Raw genomic sequence first — 13403 nt, 5'->3', positions numbered from 1 at the left:
AAAGTAAATGTATTCTTATTTTATAAATATTTATTATTATTTATAAATAAATTTATTATTTATATTTCTAATAAAATATGTTATGATAAATTTGAAACATTTTAAATGTAAAAATTTAAAATTTTACAAATTTAATGATTATTATTTTAGTTTTTTTTTCAAAAACTATTTTTTTCATCCATAATAGAACACAAAAACTTATTAGCACTATTTGATAAATTTCAATGGTAACTTTTAAATATTTTATTGCTATTTTATGTATTATTATAAAGTAATGTATATTTTTTTTTAAAAAAAAACTAAAAAATACATTAAAACCAAAAACCAAAATCTAAATCCAAAATCTAAAAACTAAAACCAAAAGCTGAAAATCAAAAACAAAAAAATTTGAAAATCAAAAACCAAAATCTAAAATCTAAAAACTAGAATCTAAAAATCAAAAACTAAAACTAAAAGCTACTAAAACAATCATCACCGGAATCTCTAGTGAAAAGGATCACTAATCATTATCAGCAATTTATATATCTATAGTTATATAACTAATGTGGAAGCAGCATTTTAATTAACCGTTTTAAATTTTTATTATACGAAAATAACCAATTCATGCTGAGTTACCTTATTCTTAAAATTTGGATGCAGTTAGAAAGCAATATTGTTGTATTGGCAATAAAACAGTTTTTTTAAAAAAAAAATTGTCTTTTTAATACTACAAATCCATAAATTCAAAACATGTGCTACATAAAATGGATTAATAAATAAAATTAGATAACATATACTCTATCCGTTTCATTTTATTTATCGTTCTAAATTTTTTACACAGATTAAAAAAATTATTAAATTTCATATTTTACAATTTATTAATACGTGAATTTATTTGATTATATTAATTAATGAGCTAAGAGAATAAAGATAAAATTAGAAAAAATAGCAATTAAATGCATTAAAAACATAAAGTGACACTTAAAATGAAACGAATTTAAACTCTAGAACGACAGTTAATATGAAACGAAATGAGTATATAGTACGACTATGTATCTAAAATCGATTTCACTAAAAATCATAATAATAAATTTAAATTATTTCATCAATATACATAGTCAAGAAAAAAAGAAAAAAAAATATAGTTAAGTTCCCTATCTGTAATTTATTCTCCAACTTAATGTTGGGGAAAGCGGACACGAGGTGCATCGGAATGTAGCAATCGTGTTTCCCCTGATCTTGTGAGAATCTGAGAGAAAAATACTTCGACGATAACATAATATAATATAAGCAATAACTAAATGAGATAAGCACTTTTTACGTGGAAAACCTCCTCGATGTGAGAAGGAAAAATCACAGGACTGTAGTCCACTGAACAATCCACTATATAAATGCATGTGAGTACAATCACGTCCTCTCTGTTCAACAACCTGAACAGAACAGAGACTCAAGCTACAAAGAGCTATCTCCAACACAAGAACAACAACAACAAGAGAGCAACACAAAGCTTTAAAACCAGCAGAAACCAAACGACCTCAGCTCACAAGGATTCCGGCAACCAGAGACTAATCCCACCGTACAAATCCAAGATAAACCAGTAAAAAACACCTCTGCCAAATTTCAGCTCAATCAGAGAAAATCTCACCGTCGGATTTACCAAATACTCAAGACAGCACTGCTGAAGAACTGTGACGACCACCTTCACTAAAACCCAAACAACAGAAGATCCAACCGTTGAAATCTAAATCCCTTCGGTGAACCTTGAACTAACTGACTGAAGAAGCTTCCGACAAAATATCAGCCCGATCAGGATCCGTTTGATCCTCCAAATCTGCCTTGACAAACCCAGATGAAATTCTGCCTCATTCCCTCTTTTCTCTCTTTTGTCTTTTTTTATTCTTGTAAGTCTCTACATAAAAAATTAGGTCAAGAGACTATATATATGTGTCTCACTAACCCTAAGAACTTCCAAAGCCCAATACTAATCTCATAGACGAATACCAATGGCCCAACTTCCAAGTTTGGTTATCACCAACCAAACCCAATGGGTTTCCTCCATCTAGAAGGAACCCAACAAACTCCCCCTCCGACTAGGTGGAGGAAACAGCCATTCCGGCTATCCCTCGGCATACTTCAAGCTTCCCCCTCGGCAAAGACTTTGTCATCATATCAGCTCCATTATCATCCGTATGAACTTTCTCAAGTTCCACTTCCTTAGAAGCAACCACATCTCGTATCCAATGATACCTCCTCTGAATGTGTTTTGATTTCGAATGAAATGTAGAGTTCTTCCCGAGACAGATGGCGCTTTGACTATCACAAAGCAACACATACTTTTCTTGCTTGAAACCGATCTTTTCACAGAAGTTCTTCATCCACAACAACTCTTTACAAGCTTCAGTTGCAGCAATGAACTCTGCCTCAGTGGTAGATAGTGCAACGCACTTTTGCAGCCTTGACTGCCATGCCACAGCTCCACCCGCAAATGTTACCAAGTAACCCGAAGTAGACTTGTTAGAATCAACATCTCCAGACATGTCAGAATCAGTGAAACTGACCAGTAAAGGCTTCTTAACCCCAAATGTAATCTTCAGATCAAAAATCTCTCTGAGATATCTCAAAATCCACTTCACAGCATTCCAATGTTCTCTTCCTGGATTGGAGATAAACCTGCTGACAACTCCAACGGCGTAAGCTAAATCTGGTCTTGTACAGACCATGGCATACATCAAACTACCCACTGCAGAAGCATATGGAACCTTCTCCATATCTTCCTTCTCTGCATATGTCTTCGGACTTTGTTGACTGCTCAGTCTTAAGTGTGGAGCAAGAGGAGTACTCAACACTTTAGACTTGTCGGTGTGAAACCGCTTAAGTACTTTTTCAATGTACTTCTCCTGAGATAAGTGAATCAGCTTCTCACATCTATCTCGAACAATTCTCATACCAAGAATCTGTTTCGCTGGACCCATATCTTTCATGGCAAAGGACTCACTGAGCTGCTCTTTCAGCTCCTTAATTTTGTCCATGTTCCTGCCCACAATCAACATATCATCAACATACAACAACACACTACAAAAAAACACGTTTGTTGCAAGGGAAAAAACCGTCGCAATTCTCTTGCAAATCGCGCTTTGCAAGGAAATTGCGAGGAAAACATATTCCTCGCAAATCCATTGTCGCAAATTTGCGACGGAAGATGTTTCCTCGCAAATTTGCGACGGGAGATGTTTTCTTGCAAATTTGCGACGGAAAATGTTTCCTCGCAAATTTGCGACGAAAAATGTTTCCTCGCAAATTTGCGATAGATTTAAGAAACGCAGTTTCCTCGCAATATCTTGAAAAATATTTTTTTAAAAAATTATGAAATTGAAAAATAAAATAAATATATAGCATATATATAACTAACAAATAATTTCACTCTTACCGAAAAATATATTAATTGTATATATATATGTGAATATGTGTACATATGAGAATATATTATGAATATTATAAATTTACAAATACATATTCCTATATATTAAACCGGTTTACAACTTTTTTTTTATTTCTTTTTTTGTTGGCACCTCACACCTACCTGTTTACAACTTAACCTAATTTAAAAAAAAATGAAAAAAAAAAAAAAAAATTAAAAAAAAAAAAAGACGCCGGCCGATGTCCTTCCCATGTCTCTATCCTTGCTTCTTCTTCATCACCGGCAAGAGTCACGAACGACGGCGAAAACTACAGATTTCAGGGACTTGGTCAGAGGCGGTGAGTGAGGAAAGGCGGGAGAATTCGGTGAAGAAGAGCGAGCTTCAGATTTGGGAGGCGTTCACGAATTTGGCAGTACATCAAAGGAGGAGATCTGGATTCGTACATGAGGAAGGGAGGCGTGGAAAAGAAGATGAACGGTTAAAGGCTCGTGAAGGATGAGAGATAAGAAGAAATTGTAGACTAGATTATGAGATGCTAAGGAAATAAAGAAGAAGAATTGCAGATGAGGAAGAGTTAAGCAAGAAGAAGTGTTAAGGAGGAGACTACGGGACGTGAAAGGAGGAGAGCAGAAGATTAAAAAAAAGCATCTGGACCATTGATTCAAAATTAATCAATGGACACAGATTACAATCCTTGCATTTAGATATTCCACCAATGAGGAGGAGAGGCGGATATTGAAACGAAACAACATCTGAACCATTGATTCAAGTTTAATCAATGGTCATAGATTGCATCTATGCATTGACCAATGAGAGTTTTACTTTTAAAAAATTTAAAACATTTTAGTTAATGGTAGATAATTTAGTGGATGTGTTTGATTATATTTTGGCTTTATAAACTAGTTTATTAATATGTTTAACATTTTCCAAACTTTTAGTTTACGTATTTGAGTTATATAAGTTATAAGGGTTTGCTGTTAATTAGTTGTAATAACAAATCAAGTGTTATTGATTCGGTTCAAAACGAGTCTCTCGCAAATCTCTTGCAAATTTGCAATGGAAATTGCGCAAATCAAGGCTTGAGACTTAAGTTCATAACAATAGTTAATCAAATTTCGGAAAATATTTTCCGATGTACATTTTAAACATTATAAATGATTTAGTGTCTAGATTAGTGATTTGGGGTATAGAGTTTATACATAGATTTTAGGGTTTGAGATATAGTGTTTGAGTTAAGATTAGTGATTTTGTTTTTGTGTTGTCTAGTATTTTTATTTATTTTTGAAATGTATAATGTAAAATTTTAAATTTGGTATATAGTTTGAGATATTATATATATATATATATATATATATATATTATAAAAATTAGATTTTATTTAAATTTTGAGTAATTGGGGAAAAAATGAATTTGCAAGGGAATTGCAAGGGTTCATCGCAAATTTGAGATTTGCAATGGAATTGCGAGTGATCCCTTGCAAATTCCTTGCAAATTCATAAGTCAATGAGTTTAGGGTTTCGTTTGGGGTATTGGTATATTTTTGCTGGACTAATATGTATTTTGTATTTGTTGTTCGAAAAAACAATTGACGTGAAATTTTGTTTCAATTTTTTTTTGGAAACTTCTTTGACGTGTATTTATTGTATAAATTATAGAGTTTTGATGTTTAGTACTTTGTAATATTAATTTTAAGTGTCAGAAAATATTTATCCCGTAAATATTTAGTTGACTGATATTGATTAAATTTCCAAAAATATTCATCGATGTACTTGTTAAACACTAAATATTTTAATTAATAATTTTTTATTAACTTTATTTGATTTTGGGAGAAAAATGATAAAATGTACATACCATGCAAGTTCTTTGCAAATCTATTGCAAATTTGCAAGGGAGCTGTGAGGAAACAAGATAGACATACAAAATTCTTATAAATCCCTTGCAAATTTGCGAGAGAAATGTTTCATTGCAAATTTGCGAGGGATTTGCGAGGACGCTGTAACTTCCATCGCAAATCTCTCGCAAATTTGCGAGGAAAAATTTTCCTCGCAAATTTCTCACAAATTTGCGAGAGATTTGCGAGGAAAATAATTTTTCTTGCAATTCCGTTGCAAATCTGTCGCAAATTTGCAAGGAAAATTTTCGCTCGCAATTTTCCCTTGCAATCGGCGTGTTTTCTTGTAGTGACAAGATGATAAAATCATCCTCACCAAACACCTTCACAAATACACAATGGTCTGAATCAGTCTCTGCATAACCATGCTCCCCCATAACAGACTTGAACTTCATGTACCACTGCCTTGGTGCTTGCTTCAATCCATAAAGGCTTTTCTTCAAGCGGCAAACCAGATTTTCTTTGCCCTTTTCACATAGACTTCTGGTTGTTCCATGTAGATCTCTTCCTCCAAATCACCATAGAGAAAAGCAGTCTTCACATCCATTTGCTCAACCTCTAGATCAAGGCTCGCTGCCAATCCAAGTACAACCCGAATGGATGGCATCTTCACAACAGGAGAAAAGATTTCATCATAATCAATTCCCTTCTTTTGGCTGTAGCCTTTCACAACCAATATAGCCTTGTGTCGAGGTGGCAAATTGTCGTCCTCATGCTTAATTCTGTACACCCACTTATTAAGCAGAGCCTTTTTGCCCTTAGGCAATTCCACCAACTCAAAAGTATGGTTTTCCTCAAAAGAATCCATCTCCTCATCCATGGCTCCAAACCACATATCCTTGTGTTCATCCTCCAAAGCTTCATCATAGCTTTCAGGCTCTCCCCCATCAGTAAATAATACATACTCACTAGGATCATACCTTGTCGACGGTTTAAGAGCTCTCTCGGATCTTCTTACAACAATAGGTTGGTTCTCAGCAGTTGGTGTCTCACCATGATCGTCACCATGATCACCACTACCATCTTCATGTGCGGGAGCATCTGCACTGGGTGTATTATCCTGAACCTCAACCTCACCGTGGACCGATGTAGAAGGAGTAGCCTCTAAATCAATCAAACTCTCATAAACCTGAGCTGGAATTTTGGACTTGTCAATGTCCTTAATCGTTTGATCTTCCATGAACACAACATCTCTGCTCCTTACGAGCTTCCTTTCAACGGGATCATAAAATCTGTACCCGAACTCATCCTGACCATAACCGATGAACACACACTGCCGTGACTTCATCTCAAGCTTCGATCTCTCATCCTTGGGAATATGAACAAATGCCTTACACCCAAAGACCCTCAAGTGACTGTAAGAGACATCCTTACCAGTCCAAACCCTCTCTGGAATATCACCATCCAATGGAGCACTCGGTGACAAATTCAGTACATGAATCACCGTGTTCAAAGCTTCTCCCCAGAAAGTCATCGATAAGCCTGATTGTGAGATCAAACATCTCATCCTCTCGACAATCGTCCTATTCATCCTTTCAGCCAACCCATTCAACTGTGGAGTCTTAGGTGGCGTGAACTGATGCCTTATACCATGCTCTTTGCAATAAGCATCAAATGGTCCAGAATATTCTCCACCATTATCACTGCGGATACACTTCAGCTTCTTCCCCGTTTGTCTCTCAACCAACGCCACAAAATGCTTGAAATATCCCAACACCTGATCCTTCGTCCTCATAGGAAATACCCACAACTTCCTTGAATGATCATCAATGAAAGTCACAAAATATGATGCGCCGCCAAGAGATCTTGTCCTCATTGGACCACACACATCTGAATGTACCAAATCCAGTACCTCGGGTTTCCTAGAAGGCGCAGAAAACTTGAAAGACACTCTGTGTTGTTTTCCCGCAAAGCAATGTGAACACTTCTGCAGGTGCAAACCAGAGATTCCTGGAATCACCTCATTCTTAGACAACACATACATTCCCTTCTCACTCATGTGACCAAGTCTCTTATGCCATAACTCCATGGCACCATCATTCTCCACCGCATTAACAGCGCCTTTGGAGACCTTAGCCTGCATCCAATAGAAGGATGATGACTTCTCACCTCGAGCCACAATCAAAGAACCGCGAGAGAGCTTCCATTTACCACCACCGTGAAAACTGAAATAACCCTCATCATCAAGTATTCCCGTCGATATCAGATTCATCCTAATATCAGGAACATGCTTAACATCCTTAAGCACCAACCTAGTCCCAAGACTAGTCTCCAAGCATATATCGCCAATGCCAGCAACTTGAGCCATTGCATCATTTCCCATCTTCACGGAACCATAATTACCCGTATTATAGGTAGAAAATAAATCCCGCTGTGATGTTGCATGAGTAGTGGCTCCATTATCAATCACCCAACTGGTGTCTTGGCATGCGACATTAATGGCATCACCCTCAAGAAGAATGAGAAACTGATCTTCGGTGACAGTCACCCGATCCACCTTTTCTTCTTGATTACCTTGCTGTTTGTTTTCAACTTCCAGCAATCCTTTTTCATGTGCCCTTTCTTGTGACAGAAATAGCACTCCATGTTAGCAAATTTATTAGATTTGCTCCTGCTCCTGTTCTTGTCTCTCTTGGGATCTCTACTCGAACTCCTCCCCCTTGACTCAGTAACAAAGACATCTGAACGCGAACTACTAGCATTCGACTGCCTTCTTGCTTCCTCATTAAGAACACTGTTCTTCACTGAATCCATCGAAATAACACCTTCTGACGCGGAGTTACAAAGAGACATCCTGAAAACCTCTCAAGAATCCGGTAAAGTACCGAGAAGCCACAGACCGTGAATCTCATCATCAAACCTGATGCCCATATCAGACAGCTTGTTGAGCAATCCCTGAAACGCATTCAAGTGATCCGTCATCGGAGTTCCCTCCTGATACCTCAGCTCAACCAACTTCTTGATCATGTACATCTTGTTGTTTCCGGTCTTCCTAGCATACAACTGCTCCAGTTTCTTGCACAAAGAATGATCATCTGTCTCAGTCTCATTATCAACCCACACACTTTGCGATGCAGCAGCTTCCACTCTTCATCCGTCTTCTTCTCAGGTTTCTTCTCCTCGAAGACTGGAACATGGATTTTTTTAACAAAGAGCAAATCCTCCATCTTGCCCTTCCATAGATGATAGTTAGCACCATTCAAGCTTATCATGCTGCTCGTATTTTCCATCATTCTCACAATCAACAATAACCCGAAGTTATCAAACCCAAAGCTCTAAAACCAGAAGCTCTGATACCACTTTGTTGGGGAAAGCAGACACGAGGTGCAGCGGAATGTAGCAATCGTGTTTCCGCTGACCTTGTGAGAATCTGAGAGAAAAGTACTTCGAAGATAGCAGGATATAATATAAGCAATAACTAAATGAGACAAACACTTTTTACGTGGAAAACCTCCTCGATGTGAGAAGGAAAAACCACAGGACTGTAGTCCACTCAACAATCCACTATATAAATGTATGTGAGTACAACCACGTCCTCCCTGTTCAACAACCTGAACAGAACAGAGACTCAAGCTACAAAGAGCTATCTCCAACACAAGAACAACAACAACAAGAGAGCAGCACAAAGCTTCAAAACCAGCAGAAACCAAACGACCTCCGATCACAAGGATTACGGCAACCAGAGACTAATCCCACCGTACAAATCCAAGATAAACCAGTCAACAACACCTCTGCCAAATTTCAGCTCAATCAGAGAAAATCTCACCGTCGGATTTACCAAACACTCAAGACAACACTGCTGAAGAACTGTGACGACCAGCTTCACTAAAATCCAGACAACAGAAGATCCAACCGTTGAAATCTAAATCCCTTCGGTGAACCTTTAACTCACTGACTGAAGAATCTTCCCACAAAATATCAGCCCGATCAGAATCCGTTTGACCCTCCAAATCTGTCTTGACAAACCCATACAAAATTCTGCCTCCTTCCCTATTTTCTCTCTTTTGTCTTTTTTATTCTTGTAAGTCTCTACGTAAAAAATTAGGTCAAGAGACTATATATATGTGTTTCAAAAAAAAAAACTATATATATGTGTCTCACTAACCCTAAGAACTTCCAAGGCCCAATACTAATCTCATAGACTAATACCAATGGCCTAACTTCCAAATTTGGTTATCACCAACCAAACCCAATGAGTTTTTTGTGTATAGTTACGAACAAAAATGTCCTGAGATAAAATAATGTCACGTTTGGTCTTTGAACATTATATGTCAACCAATGTGACCACACTAATTACTAGTAACTGGTTTAGTTTTCCAATAATGCCGAATTCGATTGATAATAAAATTTGGTCCGACCGGCGGGTTCATCCGGGTTTAAGAAAAAACATTAAACTGGTTTTTTTGTTTGTCAACAACTTTAAACTGGTTTAATTTGCAATTTTCTGAAAAGTGAAGGATCATATCCTAAAAACCTCGCTAAAACCCTCCTTCCTCCAGTGGCCTGCTCCGCCTTTTAACTCCCTCGGCGTCCTCCGGAACAGTGTGCCATTCACCGGCTTCTCTTCTTAAATGGCGGCCTCCCTTCTTTTGAACCGTGTTTCACGCTCTGTTTCTCTCCATCGGGTCGGACCAGCTCTGGTTTTCAGTTCCCTCGATTCCCAGATTCACGATGGGAGACTCTCTGGAACACTCTTTCGAGGTACCCTTTTTGAACATTTTTCCATCACCCATATGTTAAAGCAAACATTTTTGAATTCACTGAGTAGAATCACTCTGGTTTCAGATCTGATTTGTGTTAAAAGTTTCAGACTTCGATGATTGACTCTGTCCTTACTTGTTAATTGAGAGACAAATGTTAAATTTCCAGACTTTTAGATTCTCTGTGAAGTTTTAAGATGAGAACTTTCTTCTACTGATTAGTGATGGAACCTGTAAATAGATTGCTGTTTGATTACACAGTGAATAGTTAGTTATGTGGCTCACCTTGCTTCAGTTTGATCCGTGGCATTAAGATTTGCTTTCTCCCTTTTGTGCGTCTACTCTGTAGAGAGATCATTGGCTACTCTTGCTGAAGGAGGAGCTTCCCGTTTTGATGAGATGGTATCCGCGAATCAGCGAAAGTATTACCTTCTGGGAGGTAAAGGAGGTGTTGGGAAAACAAGCTGTGCTGCTTCTCTGGCGGTTAAGTTTGCTAACCATGGTCATCCCACCATCGTGGTCTCAACTGATCCTGCTCACTCCTTGAGTGATTCTTTCTCTCAGGTCTCACACTCACCTTCTGATTTGGCTCTCAATGTCTTTGGTTATCAGCTCATCTCTTCGTTATTCTTTGGTATCCAGGACTTGTCGGGAGGAGTGTTAAAGCCTGTTCAAGGTGTTGATTCTCCACTTCTAGCTCTCGAGGTGATTAACATTAACGAACTTACACACACTCCTTGATACATAGCATTTGTTGCTGAGGTTTGTTGTTCTCATGTTGAAAACAGATAACACCGGAGAGAATGAAGGAAGAGATTAAAAGCCAGGCTGGTGGTGATAAGAGCGTTAAAAACATGATGGATAGCATGGGGCTAGGAATGTTTGCCGGCGAGGTTTGTCTTAAAGATCTTCCAGGATGTGTATTCTGTTAATATCTTGAAGATAATGTTGTCTATTTTTTGTTCGGTAGTTAGGGGATTTGAATCTTGAAGATATGCTCAATGCTGCATCACCTGGTATTGACGAAATAGCAGCTATTTCCAAGGCACGTATGTTGTTGTTACCTTCTTAATTTTGAAAAAGATGATCTTTTATAAATGTTGAGAATTGAGATCTATTTACAGGTTCTTCAATTTGTGGAGTCACCAGAATACAGTAGGTTCACACGTATAGTTTTCGATACTGCTCCCACGGTTAGTTTATATATGTATATTCTAAGTTTGGAGTACATTCCACTTGGTGGATTCTTCTGTTGATTCAATTAGTTTCTTGCAGGGACATACTCTGCGGCTACTTTCTCTTCCTGACTTCTATGATTCATCCATTAGCAAAATAACAAAGGTTTGAGCATTTGCTTCCTTTCTTGCAAGATTGATATGTTTTTAGCTTTACTTGTATCTAAATGAATGATTTGATTATTTCAGCTCAAGAAGAAGATCACTGCTGCAGCTTCAGCCTTTACGTCCGTCTTTGGTAAAAAAAAGGAGATACAAGAACCAGGACCTGTAAGTATATAGGTTATTCACTTTGAATCAATACCTCTTGTTCACCTTTTAGAACTCTAATGATTCAATTTTGTTTAACAGTCCAACGAGTTGGACCAACTGAAAGAAAGGATGGAGAAAGTTCGAAATGTATTCCGTGATGTGGACACCACTGAGTTTGTCATTGTGACCATCCCAACGGTAACACCATTCTCTCTTACTTGTTCATAAAGATCATTAAGGTTACTGAGACACTTAGATTTACTTCACTTGGCTAATATCTTTACTTTTAGGTGATGGCAATAAACGAGTCTTCGAGGTTACATGCATCTTTAATAAAAGAGAATGTACCAGTTCAGAGGCTTATTGTTAATCAGCTTCTACCTGATTCCCAATCCGACTGCAAATTTTGCTCAGTGAGACGAAAGGTAACTCTAAGTTAACTCTGTGCAAGCAAAACTTTTGATTTGAATCCAGTATCAGCTTAGTAGTTCCAGTAGACATAGCTATTTTATATAAACCTTTCAATGTGATATGGTTGTTGGTATTTTCAGGAACAAACGCGTGTGCTTGGACTTATTAAGAAGGATACAGAACTTTCCGGGTTGAAACTGATCCAATCTCCGTTGCTAGATGCAGAGATAAGAGGGGTTCCAGCACTTAAGTTCATGGGTGATCTCATTTGGAAATAAGATCAGTTTTGGTCTTTTATTTCTTAAAAAAAGTATGAAATTTCGAGATGATGGGAGGAAAACAAGTTAGTTGCCAATGTTATTAACTTTTAAAGCAAGAAAGTAATGGAAGTTCTTGAGAGCACTCTTATGTACTTCTAAATTCTTAGGTGGTGTATAAAACGGTTAGTGTCAGGAAACGAGGAAAGTGCTTGATGCTGTACCCATTCTCCATCAGATTGGGTAAGAGCGGATTCATCATCTCCTAGGAAGCTCCCGTGAGCGCTTCCTCCGTGAGTAGAGTTGTCAGTAGAAGCAGAAGAAGCCATCACTTCTGCTTTTAAGCTAGTCCATAGGAACTTGATACCTATTATGAAGCATCCATCTAACCAAAAGCTAGGTAAACCCTGAGGTTGTGCTTGGCTTTAATATGCCTTCCAATATATCAATGTAGTACACGCTCCGGGTCTCGAGAATTATTCTTCTGTTAGAAATATGAGAGAAGTGTTGCTTTGAAAGTTGTGTCTTTCTCATTAGCTCTCACTATCAATATATAGTGGAGGTTCATAAGGGTTTACACAAAGGAGAGAATCTACACATTTAATACATTTGACTACAAATATCTAGACTTGGTCAAAGCTCATAAATGCTCCGGTTGAATGAGTCTTCATCTTGACTAGTCTTGGTCGGATGTAGACGGACCGGAGACGGGTCTAGACGGACCGGAGACGGGTGTAGACGGACCGGATAGTCGGGTCAGATGTAAACCTCCTTAATGGTTAATGACAATCCACATATCCATATCATGGATTTATAACACTCCCCCTTGGATGCCATAACCATATCGGGCTTGTAATGTGCTAACGTTGCCTCATTAAAACCTCTCCTGGAAAACCCAAAACCCAATGTGGTAAAAAGGGAAACCAAGGACAGGAAAAAGAGTACAACACACATTACTCCCCCTGATTTGGACATCACTGAAGGTCCTTGAGTCTTCGCATGCCAATCTGCTGCGTAAGCTTCTTGAATGTGCTGGTGGGAAGTGATTTGGTGAAGAGGTCGGCTGAGTTCTCACTTGACCGGATTTGAGTGACGCTGACCTCCTTGGCTTTCTGCAACTCATGTGTGAAGAAGAACTTGGGTAGTACATGTTTGGTTCGGTCACCTTTGATATACCCATCTTTGAGTTGAGCAATGCAGGCTGCATTATCCTCATATATGATGGTCGGACCATTGTCCTCGACCATTCCACTATCTGA

The 13403-nt window shown here is 37.9% G+C and overlaps 1 protein-coding gene across 1 annotated transcript; it reads left to right on the top strand.

Annotated features, from left to right (window-relative positions):
* Positions 1-9733: 9733 nt before the first annotated feature.
* Positions 9734-12291, top strand: LOC106416654 (ATPase GET3C). The gene is made up of 11 exons (XM_013857577.3): positions 9734-9990; positions 10339-10553; positions 10632-10694; positions 10778-10882; positions 10960-11034; positions 11114-11182; positions 11265-11330; positions 11414-11494; positions 11576-11674; positions 11767-11901; positions 12028-12291. The coding sequence occupies exons 1-11, from the start codon at positions 9861-9863 to the stop codon at positions 12163-12165; spliced, it is 1176 nt and encodes a 391-aa protein (XP_013713031.2). The 5' UTR covers positions 9734-9860; the 3' UTR covers positions 12166-12291.
* Positions 12292-13403: the final 1112 nt, after the last annotated feature.

The sequence above is a fragment of the Brassica napus genome, chromosome C2 (assembly GCF_020379485.1).
Source record: "Brassica napus cultivar Da-Ae chromosome C2, Da-Ae, whole genome shotgun sequence".
Taxonomy (NCBI): Eukaryota; Viridiplantae; Streptophyta; class Magnoliopsida; order Brassicales; family Brassicaceae; genus Brassica; species Brassica napus.
Note: the sequence above shows the minus strand (reverse complement) of the source record. Positions and strands in the feature narration are given on the sequence as shown.